Genomic DNA, 26810 nt, shown 5'->3' on the forward strand with positions numbered 1-26810 from the left:
CAACGCCTCTTTATTTCGCTATTATGGCCTTTTACGAGTAAATAACATCAACAAAAAAACATAGTAAAAATATTCCATGTTTACAATTTAACTTACATACTAAATAATAATATTTATAAAGTAAACATTTGAAAACAAAGAAAATTAGGCTACGAAAAATAAGTAATATTTTTTAAAGCGTAAAAATATTAAGATGTATAATGTAAATATTTTTTTGCTTCATCAAATTCAATTGTGTTGTATTTCTCAATATCTTTTCAAAATAAATAGTTAGTCTGTCAAAATTTTTTTTTTTTAAATAAGGTGCTGGTTTTCACATGGTTACACGTTAAAAACTAACCGTACCATATTGCAACCACGTGCGACAAGACTTGTCGCTTATAATTTTATATTGCTGATATTGAAATTAACATTTAAAATAAATTGTTGTAGTTTTTTTTTTACTGTTTTCTACTATTTGACTAATTATATTATTTTTAGTTCGTACAGTGTTACTAGAAATTAGAAATCGTATTCATATTTTCAAAAATAGTTGTAATGGCGATAAATAAACATAGTAGATTATTGTTATACAGGGCTAAATATACCTAGGAACATTTTTATGGCGGTTGTAAATACTAATTAGTATGCATAATATTAAAATGCATTTACAAGTCAAATTAATAGTTACGTGCATCTACATCTAAAATAAAATAATATACTGGAAAATGTTTTTAAAAACCAATATTTGACACATTTTCAACATTAGGTACCTACGTAAATTGTAGACGGTAATTTTTTCCTTTTTATGGCCTTTTACCAAAACGTGATAACATCGACGGAAAACAAGTTACATGCATTTACAGATTATCATAAGCATATAAACAGCAAAAACAGAAACGACGATGAATAACAAAATATACAAAAATAGCCTGTTTTTAAAACATGAAGTTTTTTGTCCGAATAGTGACTAAATTCGCATTATTGAAATGTTTTAAAATCTCCTGAAATACTTTTTGAGAAAAGGTGATATTTTTTATTGTAAATGAAACTAGTTCAAATATAAAATAAAATAAAATATAAATTAATTTAAATATGACAATGTTTGAGTATGTCCAAATGCTTGCAGACTGGCTGGATTTCCTCCCTAGGGAGTTGTTCATATTTAAATTTATTTCAACAGAGAGGGAAAACATTTTTGAGAAGGAAATATGGAAGTCTAGGCATTTACAGGGCTTACTACCTGTCATTGGCTGGTTTAAGTGGCCACTTTACACACTGTGTAACATTCACCATTCTGCCCATGTTTGAATATCCACATTTCCTCAACTCTTCCATCTGTTGACTTTTGTGAAGTAAAATAGCTGAAACCTTTATCACGTGGGTGAGATTCATCCGGCTGAACTTAATCACCTACTAGGCAACGCCTGAAAACAATTTTCCAATTTTTATACTTCTTCTTTTACCAGGTAGTAATTCAACAATGATTGAGTATGTCAAAATGCTTGCAGACTGGCTGGATTTCCTCCCTAGGGATTTTTTCATATTTAATTTTATTTCAACAAAGAGGGAAATCATTTTTGAGAAGGAAATATGGAAGTCTAAGCATTTACAGGGCTTATGATCTGTCATCGGCTGGTCTAAGTGGCCACTTTACACACTGTGTAACATTCACCATTCATTTTCCCTCTCTGTTAAAAATTTTTTTAAATAAGAATTGAAATATTATTGCCACTAAGGGTCTGGACACATCACCCTGGCGCGGCGCCGTGCCGCGGTGTGTGCCGTGTACCGGTGCAGTGCCGTGTACCGGTGCGCCGCGTTATTAAGAATACGTCTTTCGCGGTCCATATCTAGACAAAAACTGCAAGTTTGAGTACTGATCGTAATACTAATATTTTGAGAAACATCGACTGCCGAGCGGGTGCGCCGTGAGCTGACGTGGCGTACCATACACGGCACGTACCGCGGCACGGCGCTGCGCCGTAAAACGGTGTGGTCATTATTCGTAGTTATTATTCTCTTCCACTTATAGAGGTGCCCTTTAATTCTATTGCAAAGAACAAAAGCGTTCCAAATTTTTGGTTTAACAACAAACGCGTAACGGACGGTTTCGGTTTGCGCTTGCCATTCTCGACCTGAGTATCTACGACCCGTCGTTTTGCTGTAAACTGTAGCTAACTTCGTGATTGATAATCATAGAATGGTTTTTATCTATCTCGGCGGCTCTATAAGCGGGTGGTGTATTATTACTCTGCGGTTAGTACTAAATATACAACAATGATTTTTTTTAATGTGATTGCTTTATTATGACTGTTTGATATGAAACTTGTTTTATATATTTTTTAATGTGTTCTATTTTAAATAACAAAAAAATGTAATTGAGTACTACAAATTATTACCTCATTTTGTTTTAAATCGTTTGTAAAATCATGATGGTACATGCCTTTTTAATATGTTTTTTTCATTTTGATGATTTGATTATCGTTTGAAAAATGGAAGTCGTGTTCTTTAAAATAGATTTTCAAAATGTTAGATTTTAAAACTTCTGCGAAATAAAGTGTAATAATAGTCATAAATTTATACCCGTATGAATTGAACCGCTAAAGGAATTGCAATTAAATTATTTTGTAAAGTTGTGAAGAAATGTTGTAGTTGTCATATTACTGAACAATAAACTACAACATACAATATAAAATATTAAAAAAACATGATAAGAACGTCTACACCCGATATTAATTGTACTATAAAATTTTTATATACCTGCAGAAGTTATTAATATCACGTGTAGATACTTACTTTACCTAAATATTAATTGAAGCGCACATAAATGTTCAAAGCAGCCAGTTAACTGTAAAATTAAAATAAATATTACTAAATCCGTTATTAATATTTAAAGAAATTAGCAAAGTAACTTGCTAAAATATTATGTATAAAAATTTAGATGTGAAAAATTCGTAGATGTACTATTAAAAAATCCTATTAAACTTTATATATATATTTGCAAGCGTAAAGCGTAAAGCGTTAAGCGAAAATATAAAATATCTACATTAAAAAATAAAATAATATTTATACAATTTAAACTAAAGTAGGTGCTATTTATGTAGAATGTGAATTTTAAGCAAATGGTGTAGAAATGTTTAATGTTTTAATAGGATATCTCAAAGAAATACATTTATCATATTTTGTAGATTAAAGATGTAAGGTTTTGTGTTGGTATTACTTTTTTTTACAAACTTGATAGGTGATATGAATCATACATTATAACACATCGCACCTCCGTAATAGTCATAACTACTTTTTTTTATTTAAGCATACAGAATAAATCATAAAGAAACTCTCATTTGCTAAATTAGAGACATAATTATATATTCACAATATAACTGCCCCATGGCTTTATGAGTTGCAATTTATCACACTAACACTACTTATTTGACAGCGACCCTTTTCAAACTGTGTCATAATTCAGTTTTTTTTCTTATAGCAATCAAGATTATCTTTAAAAAATGTAATAGCATTTTTAAAACAAATCTAAACGTATACATCTCATCGACATTGCTTTAAAGGGTAAAAAGATAAAACTACAATGAAAAATAAAACATGGTTTTACGACAACATAATGTTCTAGTTTTTTTGCTCTCATAAAAAAACGTGATTTAGTTATGACTCTATTTTATCAAATGAGCGACATTTCAAAATCCAAACAAAAATAATTACAATATGCCTACTGCCTTCCTTTATTTTTAATAGAAAAAGAGAATGCACAATTTACATTCGCGCTATATGATATTATTAACAACAACAAGCCCCTTTTTTGACTCTGCAATACGATTATTACAAATCGAAACGTCACGTCGGAAAAGAGTGATAACGACGCACAGCACAATAATAATAAAAAATTGTACATCTGAACGGCCGTGAAAGCTTAGAATTTAGATCCTCGTTTAGTCATAAAATAAAAAAATCAAAAGAAAGAAACATTGTATTTTTTGCTTCTATAATAGTCCATTTCATGTTTTTTAAAAGTGCTACTTTAAAATAAAATTATTCTAGATACTATTATTATTGTTGTTTCACTATTGTGTAGCATATCACTATTTTAATAGTTTGCACTATCGTCTTGTCAATCCAAATTGTATGCCAAATTAAAAATATATGTGTTTATCCTATTTCGATTAAGTATTTAATTCTCATTAGCAATATTTTGATAAAAAACAAAATGGATATCACTTGTGATAGATAAGTTATTAGGTCATTTTGTTTTATATGATATTTCAAGGGCCTTAATTAATTATTCGCACGAAATAAATTATACTTTTATAGAAATCTGTGTGTTTTGGTAGGAAATTTAATAAGTAGATATAAGGATAAATGCGAAAATAATACAGTGACGAAAAAAATGTAAAAAAATGTTTAAAACAAAACAATAAGATTTTTTTAAAAGTTTTAGATATAAAACTGATCTGCCGATATGAAATACTTTATCAATCGTTTCGATTTTTGTTTTGAATGTCTACCAATTTTATCATTGAAATTATTGGCGGTAACTTTCATTTTGATAATTTGATTTAAAATAAATAAGCGTTGTTATTATTTTAATATTTAAGCACCTGAGTATGGAAATAGTAGTGAAAATAAAAAAATATGTATGTTTATATATTTCAAGGTTAGATTTCAAGCATTAAAATTGTAATAAACTAATTAAGGTGAAATTGTATGTACATTTTGAACAAATATTTCAGAGTGATCCTATGTTGCGTTTTTTATGATCAAGATTATTTTAAACTGTTGAGAATAATCTATTGATTTCAAAATTAATTACCACAACCTGTGCAAAATATAAAATTTACCACCAATTAAAAAATAAATGTTTTTCTTGCACCACAACAAGTCAGGAGACCCAATAACAGTGGTGGATTACAGCAACACCCAGGCTAAATTAATGTTATCAATCTTCTCTTTATCCTGGAATAATATTAATTAACTTGTTATTTTGTACATCCGTATTGAAAAAATCCACAAAATATATTTTTTATTATTATTGTGAATAATTTAAAATGCGCCATATATATGAAAATCACATCATGCTATAAGGTGTTATATTCTTCCAAATGTGTATTTTATTTGGATATTTATTAATTTATGGTACATTACCCTTGCAATTTTTTTTATTTTTGGCTTCTGCTATTTTGTCATGGCTTCTTCTATTTTTCGTCGCCCTTGTGGTCTAATGGTCAGCGCGTTTGCCTACTATGCAAGAGGTCTTAGGTTCGATTCCCGATATGGTTAATACGAAATATTTCTTTAAAAATGTGTTTTTACTCTAAAATATTTCATAGTCCCTGTACTGGTATCTGAAGCGTAAGATTGATAATCTTGCCTTCATGTAACAAAAAAGATTAACATACGCTGCGATTGGTGTACCAATGGAGTGGCCTATGCACCAATAGATGTGGAAAGGGAATGAAGACGATTATGCTTAAGTTATGGGTTTAAGAGTTTATAATTATTTTTTTTATATGCATGCCACTGAATTTCTTTGTTTCGTGTTGTTAACATACTTATAAAAATTAAGATGACACAAATTTACTACCTACCTATTTTAAAGAATACACAAGACAACTTAGCATTTAATTTATAGAAATAAATCGTTGTCATTTTTTTTAATTTCTTTATTAATTTTTTTTATTTTTATATTTGTTAAATTGAAAACTACTATGTTAACCATGTAATGTAAGTAGGAAACACAATTAAACTTTTAATATTTTAAGCCTCTATCAAATTATAAAAAATAAACTTATTGTAGTAAAAACTAGACCAATAAATTTTGCAAAAGCAAAATTAAATTATTATTACTTATGGTAGAATAACAATTTCTTAGAATGCGCCGAAGAATATAATATGTGTAAGTTTTTAAATCGATGTTACCTAATTGTTGAATATTCAGTTAATAAAAATTTTAACAAAATATTGGATATTGTTTATTTACCCTTCATACATAATAACATTATGTAATATTTATGATTTGCAAACACTAATGTATATTTTATTTTATGACCGCGTGATAAAGGGAGGGTTTTAAAAAGATATTGAATCGAGTTGTGGGTTGATGTCCCGTGGCTACTGTCGTGGACTCATGGATCAAAGATCCGAGGATCGCACCCCACTCTATCACAACTTGGCAGCCATTTTCAACGAGTTGTAAATAACTCACTAATAGAAAATGGAAACCAAGTTGGGGTAGAGTGGGGTTCGAACCTCGGACCTCTGATCCACGAGTCCGCAACACTAGCCACGGGACCACAACTTCATTCAAAAAAATCTATTGGTTAAAATAATTAGATACTGATTAGCCATTGTCAAATTTAATCATACACCATGTGAATTCCAATGCTTTAAAACATATCATATCACATATCATAAAACATATCATATTAAATCGGGTCGTGGTCCCGAGAGAGTATTGTGGCCTTACGGACCAAAGGTCCCTGGTTCAAATCCCACTCTACCACAACTCGATTTCCATTTTTCCAGCACAAGTTATTTACAACTTTTAGGAAATGGTCTAAAAATTTTAATTTTCTAGTAAATAATAAGAACTGTAATATTTATCTTTTTCTTTTTAAAAAAATAAATATATTATTTGAGATACCGTCTGGACGTCTCTGTTGAGGTACCTCTATATGAGTTGAGGATTAAATCCAGTATCAGTAGTTGTCTCCGATAAATGAATAAAACAGGTCTCAAAATAAGTGAAAAATTATGCACGCATAATTTTTTAATTTACCTCCGTTAAAATTACTGTTTCTGTGAATAAAAAAAAACATTTTCTGGTCTATGGTTTATACTTTGGATTCAGGCTCACGTTTGACGTTTTCATATCTGTGGTTTTCATTACCAAATTATAAGCGTCTATGGTTTCCGGCTTCGGCTGTTTGACGTTTGCTTCCGTAAACAAAACCCTCGTACAAGTTGTACGTTCTTGCGTGGCTTAAATTGCAATATTATGTATTTCAACTCCGCCATGAAATCGGAATGAGTCTTTTTAATAATTCGTTTTACAATATGAAAATAAAACAAACTCAAAATGAATCCTATGACGTGAGTATAACCTACATCGTTTCATGCAGTTGTGAAATAATTTAATTTTACTATAGTTTACCAATTGTCTTTGTTATTTATTTTCAGAAATGTAAAAAACATTAAGAAATTAAGCGAACAAGATATCAAGTTAGGAGGAAAATCTTCATGGCACGACCAATACAAAGACAGTGCTTGGATATTTGTTGGTGGCCTTCCTTACGATTTGACTGAGGGCGATATCATTTGTGTATTTTCACAGTAAGTAATATTTGTCCTCGATTTTCCAAGAAATTAACATTCCGTCAACTCGAGTTTTAAACTAAAAATCGGAGGTAAAGGGTTTTGCATCGTTTTTCATTCAATAAATTAGACGTATGCTTTTAAAGAATGTATCATTTGAAAAAAACCATCACGCCGTTTCCCTGTAAGGGTGGATAGAGCGCCATATCACTCTGTCTTTGCTTACAGACCTTGCTTCCTCTACATTCCTCATGCACGCGCGCCGAGTCTTTAGACTTTTGGCATGTCCATCTTCAAGTATTTGTTGGATTTGGTTAAGCTATGTCTGTCTTGGTCTTCCTCGATTTCTGCACCCATCAACATTCGCACCGTAAATCTTTTTATCCATTCTTTCACTGTCCATTCACTCTGTATCTCCAAACTACGGCAGTTCTCCTTTCTCGTCCATAATGCTTATCTCAGCCCATCTAATATACAGATTTGCTTGAGAGATCGCATTTTGACAGCATTCAGCCAACTTTCATACTCGTTTTTCAATTGCGTACTTCGCTTCTATACATAATGGCCGGCACCAGGACTCCATTGTGAACTGCTAATTTTGTTTCTGCAAGACATGCCCTTCCATTTTCTGTATGAAAGAGTATAATATCTTTATAAATTCTAGACAAGAATAATTCTTGTGTTGTAATTTGTAAATATATCGATAAGTTTGTCTACTATGTTTTGAAAAAGACAATTTCCAAAGAAAGCTGTTATGCTGTGAGAAGCTGACAAGTTTTACTCCTAATCCTAATACTTTTCATTACGTTTATAGCAATTTGATCAAATTCAAAGAAATCAATATTATTGTATTTTTAATTAACATGTACTTCTAATTACTTAAATAAAGGAGTCTACATATATGTAATTGTATTTATAAATAAAAAAGTTCAATGTCACATTGCGCTAGCAATATCTGTTAATTAATATTTTTTTTTTAAATTAAGGACATAGTTTTAATAATGTACCTTTGATGATGGATTATTACACACATATTTAACATATTTTTTTATTGATAACAAAACGAAAAAATATTTTTATATTGTGTTTATGGTAAATTAAAAATACATTTACAAAGGTATTTTTTTTAACAGATATTGCTGGCGCAACGTTGGTAACTAAGTTGAGATTTCCTACTGATCTTACCTCACATAACGTTTGCCTTTAAAGCATTATTTTTCCAAGTATTATTGTATTTTTTTTACCTTTCAAACTATTTGTTTTTATTATACTGTACCCCGTACGCCATACAGATCCGTAAATAATTGTTCACTACCAAGCAATACGCTTAATCTAGGAATTTACTGTGATAAAACATACCGACTTCTGCAACGGGTAGATTCTATATATACCTTGGTGTTATCATAGATAAGAATTTACGATGGGAGGCTCAGGTCCAGTCACTAAACTCTAGGTTGAGAAAGCTGCGCCTTCTATTCTGCTCTCTTTGAGACATTCTGGATATTGGCACTCTCAGAAGTGTTTACTTTGCTCTGTTTCAATCCACTGCAACCTATAGAATAGCTGGCTGGGGGGGTTGTGCGGCATCCATTTTAAAGCCTCTCATAATTTCACAGAAATTATAAATGAGAATAATATTCCGGCGCCTTCCAACATACTCGTCAGAACAGTTGTTCCAATACATAAAGGTGCTGGATATGAGACAACTGTACCTAAAAGAAGCACTTACACACTTCTGGTCGAACCATAAGGAGAGGTCTCAGCAAAGAATGTTCAATATTTTGCAAGAGCGTATTAAGCTCTCAAGGACAAAAACTATTTTCAAGGAAGGAGTTAAGGACTGGATTTTACTTAGTGGGAGGGATTTGAGTAGGAAACTCTTTGATGATTTTCCGAATGTTTGAGTTTACTATTTAATATATTGATGTGCCATATATGTTTTTTTTTTAAATTTTATGTTTCTGATCCTATATTTGTGGTGATATACTCATGTGCCCGTGTCAACTAATTGCTCGTCCCATCTCAACACAGGACTTTTAGTCCCATGAAGTTGGAACTTATGTCTCAAATAATGTCTAGTAAACTTATGTATGTAAATAAATATCTGGCTTGAAGTATAAAAGTAAATAATGTATTTTTTTATTTTTTTTTTAATTTTATTTTTATTATATATTTATTAAATAAGCGTAATGGGGAATGTTGTAGTACCTACATAAAGTGGCCACTTAACCCAGCCAATGACAGGTCATAAGCCCTGTAAACGCTCGAATATCCATAATCCTGAATCTTGAATTTGAAAAAAATCTACCTCATCTCTGTAGGGATATAAATAAAAAAAAAATTATTTTTCCCTACTCTAAAAAAAAGCTATCGCGTAAGAATGTTATAAGTGCTTGATGTGCCAAATATGACCAAGTTATTAATTATAATGCAGGTGAGGCCCGATTTATTTTACTTCATATTTTTTTTTTCTAAATAAAAAAATATGTATATTATTTTTCTGAGATCATTCTTAGTCTCCCCAATAACCTTTTCTTTTTTTAATTGAAAAAAAAACCCATGCGTAAGGTGTCAGAGCCCTCCTCACTTTGGAAACCTGTTCTTAGGTGGACTATACAGTGATCAATTATTTTTTTTACATATTTTAGGTCATTAAATTTTTTATTTCCTGTATCCAATTTCAGTTGTGGTTTTATTTGCTTTCAGATATGGAGAAATAGTAAATATCAATTTGGTAAGAGACCGAGAATCTGGGAAACAAAAGGGCTTTTGTTTTTTGTGCTATGAAGACCAGAGATCCACCAATCTAGCTGTAGATAATCTTAATAGTATTAAGGTAAAGTGCGTTTAATCGTATTTCTTAAAACAATGTGATATGTTGACACTAGAAATTTTATCGAAATTGATTTTCAACAAAATTGAAGATCTGTCACTTAAAATACCTAATGATGAGTCATAAAAAATGTTCTACTTAAGGTGTGCGGCCGCACGTCCATTAATGTTACTCGGAGAGAGGACTAAGTAATATGATTTTTGTTCCGCAAATAAGTATATACAGTAGTGTAGTATAGCTAATATTTATTAAAGGTTCTCAGGGTTCACGCTGTATAGGGATACAGCGTGTACAGACCTGAAGTAGAAATTCATATTTTGCTATGGAATTTAGACTTTTTTATGATAATTGTAAATTGCAAAGAACAAAAATAAATAATTGAAAAATCTGGATAATCTAGTTTTCGAGAAAACCCGCCCTCGTTGTAGGGACCAGCAGGTCCGGATTATGTTCATACAAATAAAAATATTCTTACAAATTTTAAAGTCCTAATATCAATTAAAATAAAATCCAATTTTTAAGTGAAAAATTTCTAACGTTTGATATATGTACAGGCTGATGAAAAACACAGTTTGTATGAAATAGAACCGGGACCCTGGACAAGTGTTTTCGACTCGATGGCTGCTCTCATGTTAAAATACTTAAAAAGTAAACTGAGTGGAGATAGGTCTGCCTCATTGTGTAGTGGTTGATGCGTTCGCTTACCATTGAGGTCCCGGGTTCGATTCTTGGCAGGGTGGGGTGAAATATTCGTTTTAAAAGTTATTTGAACTGCAGTACTTCATTGTTCCTAGACTGGCATCTGAAGCGTAAGACTGATCACCTTACCTTAATGTAACAGACTATCATAATATGTTGCATTTGGTTTACCAAGGCAGTGTCCTATACACCACTGGGTGCGGAAAGGGGAATGATGATGATAAATCTTGTGACGCTGGTGGTAAGTCGCAGTCCACACGCTAGTGCTGGTCAAAATATGATTTTTAATAATTGCCGCAATTTCAAATAAACTTTCAGAATAGTTTTTAACCAATTAAACAAATGTTTACACTGCCTTCATAAGCAAAAATGACAGCTTTCCAACAATAAGCCAATTATAGTTTTCTACATATTTAGTAATTTGTATTATTGGCATTGTTTCCAAAAAAAAGCATGCTTTTCTAGGGCTACTCCGTATCACTCCACTTGCAAAAAAAAAAAATTAAATTAAAAAATGAGTTTTTCATTTACTAAGATCTTGAAAAATCTTATTGCTAATGGATTTGCGTGTAGCAACCCCAGATTATTTTTTATGTAATAGGAGTGCCAAGAAATATCCCCAAAATACTTCAATATACGTTTGTATTGTTCATGCATTTCAGATTCTCGGTAGGACTTTGCGAGTAGATCATGTGGAAAATTATAAAGTTCCTAAAGAAAGTAAGAAGAATCCGATTGATGATGAAACTAGGAAAATAATAGAAGACGGCTGCGCTCCAGGAACCAGTGCAGCTCAATCTTCTACGACAAAACAACCTCCAGCAATCAAAATGGAGAAAATAGAAGAAGTCATCGTGGGCGGAGTCCGACTTCCCCCCAGACTACCTATTGGTCCAATCAAAACTGAAAAAGTAGAAAGCGAAGAGAACGAAAACAAGACATCAAAGAAAAAAAAGAAAAAGGTTTGTCTATTAAAATAAAATGATTTTTTTAGTAACGCGTGAATTGCATAGCCCTTTAACTTTATTATTATTTTTATCAAGTGTTTCTCACACATAAATGTAATTTCATTTATGCTTTTTAGTTATTTACTCCGCTGAGTTCTAACTTATTCTCTAATAACAACGCCCAAATTTATCAAATTCTCTATAATTTTTTCGGTGATAAAAAAATATGCGGTATATTATTATTGATTAAAAAATCTATTAATAAATGTTATTAAATATTTGTGTATAACCACTTTTCTATGTCTACCGGTTTCGAGACGTACCCGTCTCTTCGTCAGGACACCAATTAAACCAACATGCTGGTTGCAACATGTTGGTTTAATTGGTGTCCTGGTGAAGAGACGGGTACGTCTCGAAACCGGTAGACATAGAAAAGTCGGTAAGTGGTTATATACAAATATTCAATAACATTTATCAAAATGTTTGACCACAAAGATAATGCTTTAAATATTAATAAAAAATCTATTGTTTGGGTAAATTTGCTATTTTGGACATTGAATTTTCTAACACCGAACATAATTACTACATAATAATTACTTTGCAGGCAATAGAATACACACAATTGCCCTAAAATATTGCGTTACTGAAAAAGATTTACACTTTAGGGACTGGATGTGCATGTTTATTTGTATATTCAGGACTGTATTTTCCTTGAGATTTGAGTTGAAAACTCCTTGATAGTTTTTTTTATTTAAGTTGTTTTCCATTTTTATTCTTTGAAATAAGGGTCAGTAAATAAACTCCTGACGTCACTGCGACCTGTGAAGATCTATTGTGACGGGTCCCTGTAAATAAGTTCTCGCCCTCCATGCCCAAGTCTTTAAAAAGTCTTCCTACTATGAATTGCGAAAGTTCTCATTTTGCTAAATCTCCCCCTCCAAGCCCAGATCCATAAAGCTATCCTCGCCCCCTACCTAATCAAGCTATTAGGTAGGGGGCGAGGTCTCCAATATCCTCAGGTTTAATCAGTGGTCCCCTGTTTATGATATGCATTACATTTACATAGAATGGGTATAGGTAGTTCCTCATCTGCACTACAGAACTGGTTTTTCCATGTTAATAAGGTGTCTGAGTTTATTTATTATTTTACATTGATGTGCTATGTGTCATTTAATTATATTCTTGTTTTTTATTATATTATTGTTGTGTTCTATTCTTAAAGTATATTATTCGTCCCAACTTAACACAGGACTTTGGAATTGTGTTCCAATAAATGTATGTAAAATTACATGTATTGGGAATAAATATCTACATAATATAATAATATCTGTACCTCAGAGGCAGACGGATGCAAATCCAGAATTTGATGAAATGAGATTTCGATTTTCGTATCCAGTTTATGATCATGTCCATTGATTTTGAAGAAATGTAAGTCTTATAATGAAAGAACCAATGTATTAAGATATTGAAAATATATATTAATGCCATAAAGTATTATTAATCACTTAGTGAAAGTAGACTCTGTAGGCTTTGGTTGAACATTTGAAGTTTGGATTTGCATCCGTCTGCCTCTGAGGTACAGATATATTTATTTATTGCCTTATTATATAAAACATAAGTATACGTAATTATTTTTTTTGCTTATTTTTGTCTAAACGTTTTTAATATCAGGGCAATCATTATTAAACACTTGAAATTATTGGAATTATAGCACTATTTAATATTTTGAATATTTTATTTTGCAGGATAAAAAGAAAAAGAAAAAAGGTAAAAAAGAAAAGAAATCAAGTAAGAGGAAAAGAAAACATTCTACAAATAGTAGCAGCGATAGTAATAAATCCTCTAGCTCAAGTGAATCTGATCAAAGTGATGGAGACACGGGCCGAAAAATTAAAAAGAAACGTCAATAAATAAGAAAAAATAATTTAAGGTTAATGTTCTACATTAATAAATCTGTAAATACGGAACTAGCAAAAATATTACACAAGATTTTTTACTTTAACATTCGTTTGATTAAAGATTATCTAATACTCTGTATCACTCATCTGCCGTTCGACACATTTGAGGTTCACCACAATGTACAAGTCGTCCTTTTTTTGCGGAAAACTCCAATAGCCTTGGTCTTCTCCAAATCTCGCAGCTTCCTGCAATGTTTCTGGTAATTTTTCATGCAGGGTTTCGGGTAAAAATATCTGCATTATCAAGCCCAAAAGACACAGTCCCGCTATTATCACATGAACAATTCGTGCATCATACGTAACTCCCTTAAAATAACAAAACATATCTTTATCAATATAAATTTAAATAAATAATTTATCAGTGATCATTTCCACGTTTGTCCATCCTCATATCAAAAATTAGAATGTCACCTATAATTATTGGCCAATTAAATAAATAAAATTACAGGTATTCGAGCAAAACCATAAAAATGTCATTCCTGTTCAGTAAAACACTTTGATATAACAAAAGTTTATAAGCTGTTCAAATAAAAACTTCTTCATTTTACATTATTGTTATTTGAAAATGCCTAAATTTTTTATCTTTTGTATGTTAAAATGATTGAATTTTATAATTTTTGTTTACTGAGTTAACATTTAAAGTCCATAGAAAACATAAGAAATTAGGAATTTAGATTACTTTCATCAAATTGAAGATCCAAGTCTCAAGAAAATATTATCGATTGATTCATATGAAAATATTAAACCAACCTAGCAGCTAATAAATTGTTAATTTATTGAAATGGTGAAATAATTATACCTAACTCTACAATCCTTCAATTCGTGATTCTGTCTGAGCTGTGTGCATGTGATATTTACTTTATCTTTTAGAATTAATGTTATCAGCTTACTTCGATGAATAGTATTTGCGCTCTAATTTGTGTGCATAAGTGATAAAACATTTTTATTACTCACCAAAAACACGACATACGGAGCCAAGATACTAACTATACTTCCACATGTGATGCCCAGAGTAAAGCCCCCTTGTCTCACACACGTGGGATAAATCTCAAGAGCTTGAAGAGAACTGACAAAGAAGCACAGTGAGATCGCAAATTTTGTCACTATAACCAAAGGTACTTCTAGCCATTTCAACGATGAATCTGTGAAGATTTTTTATTGAATTATAAAAGGTTTATAAGCCCTTAAAGCTATTACAATACAAAAGGCAACAAACAATATTACATATTTATATGTATATTATGGAGAAACTTAATATGAGTAATAATAAAAAATGTTTAAAAAAACACATTTTTCCTTTTTTAATCGAGTAGTTTTAATTAATATTCCATCACTCTGAGATACTTGGATATTTGGGGAGAAAATTGTAATTTGAACAAAGCTGTTTTTTTTGTTATAAACACGTACATTATAACAACATAAATAATATGTACTCATTACCCCAATTAGAAAATATGCTCTAGAAATTAAAATTTGTAGGGAGGTAATAAATAAAAAAGTTTTCAAGTGAAATTGTCGTATGAAGCTTATGTCAAATCTAAAATATGTTATATGCAGCAACTATGGGGAACAGGAAACCAAAATGACATAAACAGACTACGACATCAAAATAAAATATTGAAGCTAGTATATGACCTCCCTCATCTAACACCAAGTAAAGAACTCTTTAAAAAAACTAAACAATTCAATATTAATGAACTTTTTCATCTAGAATCTTTGAAATTTAATCATAAGTTGCCGCTGATATCATTGTAGACAAAGAACTAAATCTTTAAAAAATTATAATAAACATGGACATAATACAAGAATATCAGAACAATATCACATACAACATTCCAAAACGAGACAAGGACAATCGAGACTAATAAATCAGGGACTGGAATTATACAATAAACTACCCGAAAAAACTAAACAAAAGACTCGGACAAACTTTCCAAAAGATGTAAAAAATATTATCAACAGAGTATGAATTAAAAAATTATATATTATTTGTAAGGGTTAGTAAATAAATTTTCAAATAAAAAAAATAATTTAGTAGGTTACAGAAGATCACAACAAGTTAAGGATGAAGGATGAAGGAAAAATAGTAAAATGTCAAATTAATTTATTAAGAATCCATATTTTTCGAACACAATGTTCTTTTGCTTTCCGCGGGGAAATTCTTTTTTAATTTTAATTTACTCAGTCGTGGTTCTAATATTTTGTGACATAATAAATTTTGAGTTTAGGGTGATGACATCACTTACATGTATGTATTTTGAATATAAATTTAATTAATTAATTCAACAAAAAATACTTTTCTGCATATTTTTCAGTTTCTATCATACAAGCAAATGCTTAAGATGTTACAGTGCATGGTAACTAAATTGTCTTAATTTTTAGATTCCTCCTTTTTTGTGATCGTTATGATAAAACCTTTTTTTTCCTTTTCATCCACATTTCTTTGTAACTTTCAGTAATTTGTTATTTCATACTAACCATGAACTGTGAGTATGATTGGAGTAAGGCTGCAAATCGCTATGATGAAGCCTAATCCACCAGTGAATCTTCTTCCAAACCTGTCACTGAAGATCTTCCCCACTATGTAGGATGGCATCTCAGCCAACGATTGCAGAAAAAAGTTTAACAGCGGGTTTCCATTCAAACTGGACACATTCAATACTATTGTGTTGTAACTCATAATCGAACAAATCCTGAAAATATTGATTGCATTTGGTTATCGGTTATCATAATAAAAACTAATATTCTAGAACAAAAAAGAGCGATAATAATATGTTTTAGATAAATTGCTTTAGCCATATCAATATTTCTATGATTAACTAAATATTACGATTTCTTGGTCATTTTCAGTGTGTCAAAAATATCCATGTTAGAAAATGGAAAAAATGTGGTAGGGCAATGTTCAAACCTCATATCTCTGATCCAAAGTCTGTGAAACTGCCACGGGACAATGAGCCATCATTTGCAGTACTTCTAATAATTATAGCATAATTATTTCCTTCATAAAAATATGCTTTATTGCTTTTCTCTGTTGTTTGATCAGGATACAGATAAAGTATAATTGATCGACCAATCGCAGTGCTTTCTCCACTATTGAATGTAGCTAATGGTACGCAGAATATTATTCTCAATTGTACTGTTATCAAAATTATCTCAGTCCCTTTCATTTCTGACAAATTTTGTCCTATCTGAGATACAACCAAATTATTCATTAAATATATGTATACATATTTTTTTATACAATGAGGAACTTCAGCCCTACGGGTAATTGGATACAATAATTTTTTTCTTCCCTGCGATAAAAATAGGAGCATTAAATTGTACTGCAAAGTTTCCTGAAAATGTTTTCGGAAAAAATAATATTTTAATAAAAACAGTCTACTTTGAACGACGTCACTGGTTCATATGAATGGACAAGAGAGTTATGGAAGATTTCTGGTTCGCTTGCTGTGAATGGGCCAATGGGCAGAACTGATCGGGAATAAGCGAAAGAGAACCTCTGATGTCACATGCGGAGTTATATCAGAAATACGAAACTTTTACAAATAAAAAAAAACACCGAACTCTCTCATTGAATTATGCCAATTATGAGTAATTCAACAAAAACTTTTAGGCAAAGCTCTATTAAGTCAATTTCAATAAGTTAAAAAAATAAAACTATGCTTATTTCACAAATGGCAATCGTACCTCGTTGCTGTATATGCCATTTTACATTTAAATAAAACTGTTTTTTTTTTCTACTATCAAAGACATCTACAATTTGAAAAATACGACAAAATGCGTGATTTAAAATGCTTTTATTTCTTTTCAAAAATTATTTATTTATGCTTTATTAAGTTAGTTCATAGCATTACAATTTTTTATCAAAATTTCTCAAGAACGTATTTATGATTTTACTTTGGTATATTTTTTGTTCAATCTATTATCTTCAAATCATTCCAACAAATTTTATTCTCATACTTTGTCTTTATACGAGATAAATTTCAAAAGGCATAATCTGACTGATGAAAAGTAATTTTATTTTAGTTGTAGGTAAATAAAACTTTTATGAATTTATTTTTACAGAAATACCTTAGATAATACCAGATTGTTTTAATATAATGTTTATTTACTTAAAAAAATTTGGCGCTATTTTAAAAAAACGGCAATTTATTGCAAAATTGTACAATTTCCTTACTTTTTGTGTGTTTTGCGAAGATGCTCCAAATTATCGAATATGAAGTCAACTTTTAAGCTTTTTAAATATTGTAAATTATGATTTTAAAATGTCATAATTGAAACAAGATATTTCTTGGTTAATGCGTGGAATTTAGTTAGCTTAGTTTTATTTGATTTACTTATGTAACATCATAAAACTGGCTTGCAAGTTATCAAGAGAATACATTTTCCAGTAATTTTTAATTATTTATCACGGGTTTAGAATCTACCAGTCTGCATAATTTCTATATTCTCAAAATGTTATTTATATATTCTTACACATAAACCAACACTTCTATTCATAGAAAGTTATTAGGATAAAATTCTTAAATTTTGATTGTCTTTATTTTTAGAGGATGACATCAAAGTTTACTTAATTTTAATTTATTTACTAACTCTATGTAACATATTTTTCTGAAAGCAAACTTTTGATACTTATTCATTGTTTCTACTCCTTTGTGTAAGCATTTATAGAGCTTATGCAACATGCTATTGAATGGTTAAAGTAATCACTTTACACACTATAAAGTTATTCCAATCATAATGGTGACTTAAAATTTTGGGATTTTAAGACCTCCGGATTTACCTAACATAAAAATTATAATATTCTATTTTTCGGCGCAATTTGGAATTTTGTGTACGTTTAAATTATTAATATTTTTTTGCATTTTGTTTCTAAATGCGTTCTTGAATAAACCCAAATTTAAAACTTAAATATAAATAATATTACAATATTTGAGTTTGTCCAAATATTTGTAGAATGTTCCAAATGGAAGAATTGAAGAAATATGGAAGTTTAAACATAGGCAAAATGGTGAATGTTACACAGTGAGTAAAGTGGCCACTTAAACCAGCCAATGACAAATCATAATCCCTGTAAATGCCTAGACTTCCATATTACCTTATTTAAGGTATTCTCCATCCATGTTGTAATTTGTTAATATATAATATGTTTTACAAAAAAAATGTATTTGATTTGTTTTGAAAAGTTAAGATATGATAGATACCTAAAATATGTTTATAGTTTTATAGGTTCAAAATTTCACCATAAATTTGTTACACGCTTGCAAACCTTAAGGTTTCTGGTGTAATTTATTTAACGAAATTAAGTTTTAGGAATTTACCCGTTAGCCAGACTTACCAGCATGTGATTAAAAGAATAGATTTCCTAGCCAGCTTCCAATTAGAGAACAGACTGCCAATTCCATAAACCTTTTCAGGTTTCTGAGCGGTGTTCTGTAGTAATACGGCAGCATCAGGGGAGAGTCTTGTACCATTCACTTTGGCTATCTTTATCAACTGTTGGAGACACTCTGGAACTCTTCCTCGACTTAGTAACCACCGTGGAGATTCAACTAACCAGCTAAAAATGTATTTATTTTAATCATATTTTTATGTAAATCATGTTACCTATTTTATTTGAACACTTTTTATACGTACACATCAGTTTCTTTCAAGGCTGGTTTGTTACCTTTTTTATTTTAAGACAATTTCCTACTACCTACCAAACACTAATATGTTAAGACTGATACCTGCAAGTTGAAAATAGTCTTTCGAGATAAACATGTTTATATTTTTGTTTTGTTTTTTACTGGTTTTAAGTAATTTAAATAAGCTTTCTAGTATAAAGTAGGTTTCAAAGATATGAAATGAGTTCATAGATATGATTTAATCATGTTATTGACATTATTGGTGGCCTCCGTGGTGTAGTGGTCAAGACGCTTGACTCACAGATGGAAGGTTCCGGGTTCGATTCCCAGTGAGAACACAAAAATTAAACGTGATTTTTCTCAAGCCTGGGTGTTCTGTTATGTAATTCACCACTGTAACTGGGCCTCCTGCCTGTTGTGGTGCATAAAAAATGTACAGTAAGTTTCATATTATTAAAGAAAATATGTTTTGAAGCCACATATTTGCACGAGCTCGCCACACAGTAAATAGCTGCAACTTTAATTAATGCTCTTTGGCGAAACAAATATTACGTTATTGCGGCTTTTTGGTTAGTGAAAATCTCCATAATGGAAAGAGAGCAAAATAGGTTGCGGAATATGTCGAAGGAAGCCACTTATAGGAATGCATTAAGCCCTGTTATGCTAAACGGCTGCAACTTAAGTTGCGGCTCTTTGCCTTTGCACATTAGAACAGTTCGATATTAAATAAAAGAATACCGTGGACATATTGCAGAATAGAAATAAACATAAAAAACAAATCAGTAAATTTCAATTAATTTATACGAGTATAAAGCAAATCTGCATTTGAGGTTATTAGAAGCAAGCTTAGAAATCTCCATTTAAGGAGTTACTGAGATATTTGCGAAAAACTAAGAAAAAAGAATTGTGAGATTTCTAATTATGCTTCACTAACTTAATAGAGAATGCTTATACCCATATGCAAAGACAAAACTTAAGGTGAGGAAAGTACATTCTAATTTCAAATGCAGAGAATAACCCAAAGGTGAAGACAATAGAATGTACTTTCCTCACCTTAAGGTTTGTCTCTGCATACGGGTATTAGTTTGCGGTGTCAAGTAGTATAATTGAAATCTCTTTTTCCAAGATTTAGACGGTTTTAAATTATGCTATTATTTAGGTAGTTGGGTTTTTATGTATAGTTTATTTTGGCATCAACATCTAATTTTCCGTTTTTGGTGGAGATTTCTAAGTTTGCATCTAATAATTTATACCATGAGGAAAGAATGGGGTAAATGTGGAAGAGAAATCAAATAGTAAAGTTTCAACTGTGATTTGAACGTAGACAATGAAGGAATATTTTTTACATTAAAGGTTCTGTTATTTTACGGTATTATTTAAAATATTATTTAGGAATGTGAGACTATTCACTCTGCATTGGCGTAAAAATGGCCTAATCAAGAAACAAAATTGATTTTGTTGTATCAATTGAGATTAAATTGAACGTAGTTATGCAGAAATCAGCCAGTCCACAATTTTGGAAAAATGAGGTATTAGTGTTATCGGGTGCAGTAAGGTCAATTCTATGTTCAGCTTAAAACAGACAGGCTGCTTTCATACAAAAAACTATGAAAATAGTGTCGATCACAAAGACGGCATTTCTCAATTTGCGGAAAACACCCACGGCTCTAGAAAAATCTTACAGTAGTTTAAAAAGCATTAAACCCCGTCAAATACGTAATTAGATTCTTTTTTGTAATATAAAAAAACTGATGTATTCATTTTTTATCATTTGTCAAAAGCAGAAAACATTCAAACCCTTGTGTAGACTTGATTATTCTCTCATTTCACAAATGGGCTATTATCTCAGTTTCACTTTTCTATGGCTGGCTGCTTTCTGCATAAGTACGTTCGATTATAATTATAACTATTCGCAATTGAGAACAAAGACAATCATCAAATTATGTTTTAAAATAATTAATACCATATTTGCTGCCTCTTATCTCACTATGTCACACGGAACTTTATTGTTCCAAGATTTAATCATTTTTATTAACTATGGATACGAATGTCAATAGTCTGCTATTCACTATGCTATCGTGTGATACAATACAGAAAAAACTGCATATGTATTATATATTTACTGATATTCAAATCTTTCACTTTATGGTTGTAATATTTACAACTTATGCGTGCAAGTGCAATTATAACTTTCAGTTTTGAAACACACAGGGCATCTGCGCGCTTTTACAGTTATAAGGCATAAAAAAATATGTATTTAGTTTGATTATCTAAATAACACTAATTTGTTCTTTTTTATCTGTGTAGATTTTTTTTGTTCATTTTGTCTTCATATTTTTGTTGGTACATTAATTATTATTTTTGTTTGAACTAATGGATTTTATTTATATCAGCAGAAATAAATATAATTTCAAAAATAAAACATTAATTTAAAGTAAGTACATTTGCGTGAGTGTATATATTTAATACACGTAAAATACTTTTACAAACTTGCATGCATATAAAATAGAATATTTATTTATTATACGGCACAAGTGCCTTTAACGGTATAAAAAATACAAAATAATGAGTTAGTTAGATATACAAAAATTTAAAAACAATATTAAAAGATGGGTATAAAAAGAAAAATAACAAGAAATATATATACATGTATGTATGTCAGCATACAAAAGATATAAAAAATATAAAATGAATAAACACCAGATCATTAGCATAAGTATCTTTTGCAAATAATTTGTTTATCGTTACTATAGAACATCATAAAATATGTATAAAGAGATGATTTGAATTCACAGAGACTCGAGTTAAAAATGTCGATATGAGAGGTACATTCGTTTCCTAGTCTGTGTATACGCGGTATTGGTGAGTGACAAAGATAGTTGGTTTGAGAAGGGAGTGAATGTTAAAGTTAGTTTTGTAAATGAATAAGTTTATGAAAATGTGAATTATTGTCTCAAGCCAAATGAGGATATTAATTAACATAACTTACTAGCAAAGTAAATAAAGTAACTTACTAGCAAAGAGGGAAGTAAAACAACAGCGGCACTGTTGAAACGAGCATATAAATGACCCAATCCTGTGTCAGCCAATAAATGATGGGCAAGAGACAAACTCCAGTCATCCAGCCAAAATTCTGCATCTGCGCAATAAAGGCTCGGTCTTCAGGGTGAGTTAGTTCCATTACTATAACCAAACACGACTGAGCGGCAGAAGTAGAAGGAATTGTAGCCAGCACAGATGCCGCCATAAACATCCAGTAAATATTTACTACAAATGGAGAAATAAAGCGACCGATGCACGTTATGACCAGTGATAGCAAAAATACTGGTCGTCTCCCAATGCTGAAAAATAATAAAGTTATATGTTTTGATGTAATGCTTGGGGGCAATTATGTACATTACGTTTGTTATTAAGTATCATAGGTGGAAGTTATTTTAGAAATATAAAAAAAGAGTCATACTTAAAATTGAGTTGCGGTCCTATGGCAAGTGTCGTGGACTCACGGATCAAAGTTGATCAAATCAATAGTGAGTTACTTACAATTCTAAATTTGGTGCAACAGAGTGCGAAAACATTTTTGAGAAGGGAATATGCAAGCCTAGCCATTTACAGGGCTTATGATCTGTCGTTGGCTGGTTATATGTTTTGATGTTTATATATAACGAGATGAACCCGGCAATGCTTCGCTATTGCTAGATTTGAGTTCATACTCGTATTTAGATTAAATGGACAAAATCAAATGCTGTCGAAATACGATCTCTCAGGTGAATGAGTGGTAAAAATATGTACTATAGATGCACAAATGTTGAGATCCGTATATTATGTAAGGCTGAGATAAGCATTAACAACAAAATCAAGCAAAGAGCTTTGCGTTGGTTTGGACATGTAGAGCGAATGGACAGAGAAAGAACGGCTGAAATCATTTACAATGCGAATATTGATGGATCCAGAAAAAGAGGAAAAGACATGGCATGACCAAATGCAACAAATACTTGAAGATGGACATGTTAAAAGTCGGAATAATCGGCGCGTGTGCATGAGAAGATGCATGAATGTAGAGGAAGCGAGATATGTATGCCAAGATAGAGTGATGTGGCGTTCTATCCTCTCTACCTACCCTTAGGAGGAAACGGCGTGACAGTTTGTTGTTGTTATTATAAAAAAAACATTTTTCTAGTGCCATAATTCAGAGAGAAAATACGTGAATACGTTCGTATGATAAAAAGTCGGACCGCGTTTCCTCTTAAGATTAAACATAATTAAGTATACTTACAAAACTTTACTAAAAAATCTGTTTCACACACAGAACTGTTCATATAATTTATTAGAAGTTTTGATACTCACGCATCAGCTAAATAGCCAAATACACATCCTGCCAACACTTCTCCTAATTTTGCGGCTGCCAAAACATTGCTATTGTACAGTTCTTTTTCGCAAACCCAATCCTGTGTAGAGGGAACTGTGGTTTTGGCCCAAGATGTATCATATTCATAGCCATATTGGCATAGTGCTGAAACATAACACTAGTAAGTTTTAATATCATTTTAGTCATTAGGGAAGAAGTGAAGATGACTTCAGGCTTCTGACTTGAAACAACTTAAAAGGATTTTAAAATATTAAAAAGAACAAACCTAGTATTTTGATAAATCAATAATAGATTTCATCTCTCTCGCGCATCATCATTCTGGTATGGATTTAGGAGGTTTAAACTATACATAAATTTATGTGAAGTTGCAGTGGGGAGTATTATGTAAAGTATTTTTTTATTTATTTCATTAACATATACGGCAAAGTTGCATTTTACAAAACTTTTAATAGAAACATATTTGGATTTATCATTTTTTAAAAAACATACATTTCTTTTTACCTAAGATTTAAAAACAAAAATCAAATAAATAAAACCAAAACACAATAATGGGACTCAAACACAAATGGCTAAATGACCCAATAAACTAATGTTCCACATTTAATAAAGCCTTTCTTATAAAGGAAGGTATTATGATAGTGTTAAAATAGTTAGTAAAAATAAGTACCTGTACAATATATTTTTTTCCAATTTCTGGAATATTCTAAAGCAAATATAAGTAATTAAAACTCATATTCTTACTTGTAATACTTTCGGTTTCATTATTTATTCTTGTTTCATTAAACATTTCACAGGAACTAAACACATCGTAGCCTGAAGAATCTAGCGTCCTGTGAAAAAAAAAGAATTTTATTCTGCAAAAATTTTATAAACCGGTTTAAAAAGCTGTTTTAAAATTAGATTTTTTTATTTTTAGTGCCTTCTTTGGTCTGCATTTTGAGTTATCTGGGATATAATTTTAAAATTATACAATTAACCCAATTAATGGAAAATTCTAATTAACTTTGTTAAAAATTATTAAAAATCATTTAGGTTTTTACCCTGTATATTGCAGTTGTCAACATATTTTTTTTTAATGCTGGAAAAATATAACATGAAAGAAATATATTCTATTCAATCGCGTACATACCTAATGCTTGCTTTCCAAATCAAAATGCAATAAAAAAATTTAAAAAATTATGTAGGTACCTACCCACTGCAATAGTTCGTGTGATAATGTTGATAATTTTACAGCCTCAAATATAAAATAACATATTAAAACAGTGAACCTCCTTGAAACGAATTTACTCTTATTTTCAAACGTATTTTGGCAACAAAATCATGATCAATTTGTCAATTCAAAATCAGTTTCTAAAAACCTAAAAAGTTCTAAAAATCTTTGATCTGCCACATACTGTGGGCGATCTTTAAAAAATGACAGTTAGTTTCCCGCGCTTTTGTGAACTTTCAGAAATTTTTTAAAAGTTTATTTCTCGTCCCTAGTAAGTACTCGGAATGCGAAGTAAGCTCAAATATTTGATCGATATGGATTTTATTTTTACAGAGTGAATAAATGTAAGTATGTACATTTGTCAGACATTGTCAGTTTATGATTTTTTATAAACCTAAAATAGAGTAAACGACACAACTCCGCCCTATTCCCTGCTAATAAAGACAATATTAAAATTTTATTATTCAACAATAAATTATTTAGTTAGGAACCAGACGCTGGTTCCGACAAATGTTTGCACTTTATTTTTTAAAATCATGTAATGATAAAACCAAAATCTTGCCTTGGTAGGGTGAATTGTTTCCACCGATCCAAGGTATAATTTCCTTCTTCTCTACCTGGAACTTTACACCAATGTTCAGGTACTGACATTGCAAGTATCAGGTTTGAGTACGCCATCGTATTCATCGCAGTAAGAAGAAAATTGAAGACATAATTGGATCTTCTTTGATATTTCCCATCATCCCCTACAGAATGAAGAACTCTATCAAATACTGAATCGCTATTACTCATCTTAAAAACTTAGTTTATTTTACTGTTGTACTTAGGAATTGAATTATTTCGAGCTTGCTTTCCAAGCAAAGATGCTGCCTTTACTGTCAAGCAATCATTATTTACATGTATCTTAGCGTTCAGCACTGATAATAAGAACATCCTTTGATAACGAATATTTATAGGTAATGCAGATGTATTCAATTTTCAACGGGCGCCCGCAAAAAATCTCGGTACAAATTTAATTTTAATTTTAAAGGAAAATCCGCTAAGTCCCTATTTTGAGGCTTGTCAGCAGGTGGGATAGAGGGGATATGGAAGGAGGTAATGAAAAATACACCACAACACCCAAACCAATTGAAAAAAATCTTTCTTGGTTGTTCTTCTTGTAACTGACGGGAATCGAACCCGTGACGCCAGTTTCACAGTTGGCCGTCTAACCAGCTGCGCCACGGCACCTGTCAAAGCGGAGGTTTAAAATATTGATGTATCAACTACCTTAATTGTTTAAACCATTTAAATACTCTTTTCTACTGCAATATTTTATCTGAATGTCTGCATATTTTTTTGGTTGCAACTCAAAACCTTTTTATCAGTCTCAACCATGTCATATTAAAGTTTGTATTATATATACTCAGAGTGATAATTTATCACTCCAAGATAACATACCTTTATTTATTAAAAAATATTTATATTTTGCTGTAGTTAACACAAATATTATCGTCGGATTTCTGGCATAAGTTGGAAACTACAATTTTTCGAAAAATAAGTGTCTTCATAAATTATGTCTTCAAAGTAAATAAAAATAGAAAAAACAATGTTTGACAATATTCAACTTGCAGTTTTTTTTACTTGAATTGTTGATTTGGGATGAGCTTTACTTTAATATTGCAATATTTCACAACTAGTAAAATATAGTTACCAACTTGTGCCAGAAACCCGATGTTATAATCCCACACCAAGTACAAAAGGTTGTCTATTTTTTGGTGTGGTAGGTATTACGTTTCTTTTTTTCATTTACACTTTTAGCCCTAATATGTATTTCTGAAGTAAAATTTTATATCTGCTCATAAAGCATTTTAAACAGTAGAAAGTTG

General features: G+C 30.8%; 2 protein-coding genes across 2 annotated transcripts; one reads left to right on the forward strand and one right to left on the reverse strand.

Annotated features, from left to right (window-relative positions):
• Window positions 1-6871: 6871 nt before the first annotated feature.
• On the forward strand, window positions 6872-13783 carry LOC148282939 (RNA-binding motif protein, X-linked 2). The gene is made up of 5 exons (XM_088224269.1): window positions 6872-7080; window positions 7168-7320; window positions 10009-10138; window positions 11497-11796; window positions 13527-13783. The coding sequence occupies exons 1-5, from the start codon at window positions 7067-7069 to the stop codon at window positions 13689-13691; spliced, it is 762 nt and encodes a 253-aa protein (XP_088080395.1). The 5' UTR covers window positions 6872-7066; the 3' UTR covers window positions 13692-13783.
• LOC148282940 (carcinine transporter) lies at window positions 13503-25825 on the reverse strand. The gene is made up of 8 exons (XM_088224268.1): window positions 25505-25825; window positions 24474-24562; window positions 23711-23876; window positions 22381-22707; window positions 19078-19299; window positions 16218-16432; window positions 14694-14881; window positions 13503-14045 (listed from the first exon to the last, which is right to left on the reverse strand). Exons 1-8 carry the CDS (start codon window positions 25732-25734, stop codon window positions 13806-13808), a joined length of 1677 nt encoding a protein of 558 aa, XP_088080394.1. The 5' UTR covers window positions 25735-25825; the 3' UTR covers window positions 13503-13805.
• Window positions 25826-26810: the final 985 nt, after the last annotated feature.

This window comes from Micrasema longulum, unplaced genomic scaffold (assembly GCF_059751315.1).
Source record: "Micrasema longulum isolate JH-2025_06_02 unplaced genomic scaffold, ASM5975131v1 h1tg000276l, whole genome shotgun sequence".
NCBI lineage: Eukaryota > Metazoa > Arthropoda > Insecta > Trichoptera > Brachycentridae > Micrasema > Micrasema longulum.

Coding starts and splice junctions, on each gene's coding strand:
- LOC148282939 (XM_088224269.1), top strand. Junction 10,139..11,496: donor ATAATCTTAATAGTATTAAG/GTAAAGTGCGTT, acceptor CATGCATTTCAG/ATTCTCGGTAGGACTTTGCG. Junction 11,797..13,526: donor CAAAGAAAAAAAAGAAAAAG/GTTTGTCTATTA, acceptor TTTATTTTGCAG/GATAAAAAGAAAAAGAAAAA.
- LOC148282940 (XM_088224268.1), bottom strand. CDS start 25,734: ATGAGTAATAGCGATTCAGTATTTGATAGAGTTCTTCATTCTGTAGGG. Junction 22,708..23,710: donor TTTGGCTATTTAGCTGATGC/GTGAGTATCAAA, acceptor ATTATTTTTCAG/CATTGGGAGACGACCAGTAT. Junction 14,882..16,217: donor AATCATACTCACAGTTCATG/GTTAGTATGAAA, acceptor AAATCTTCACAG/ATTCATCGTTGAAATGGCTA.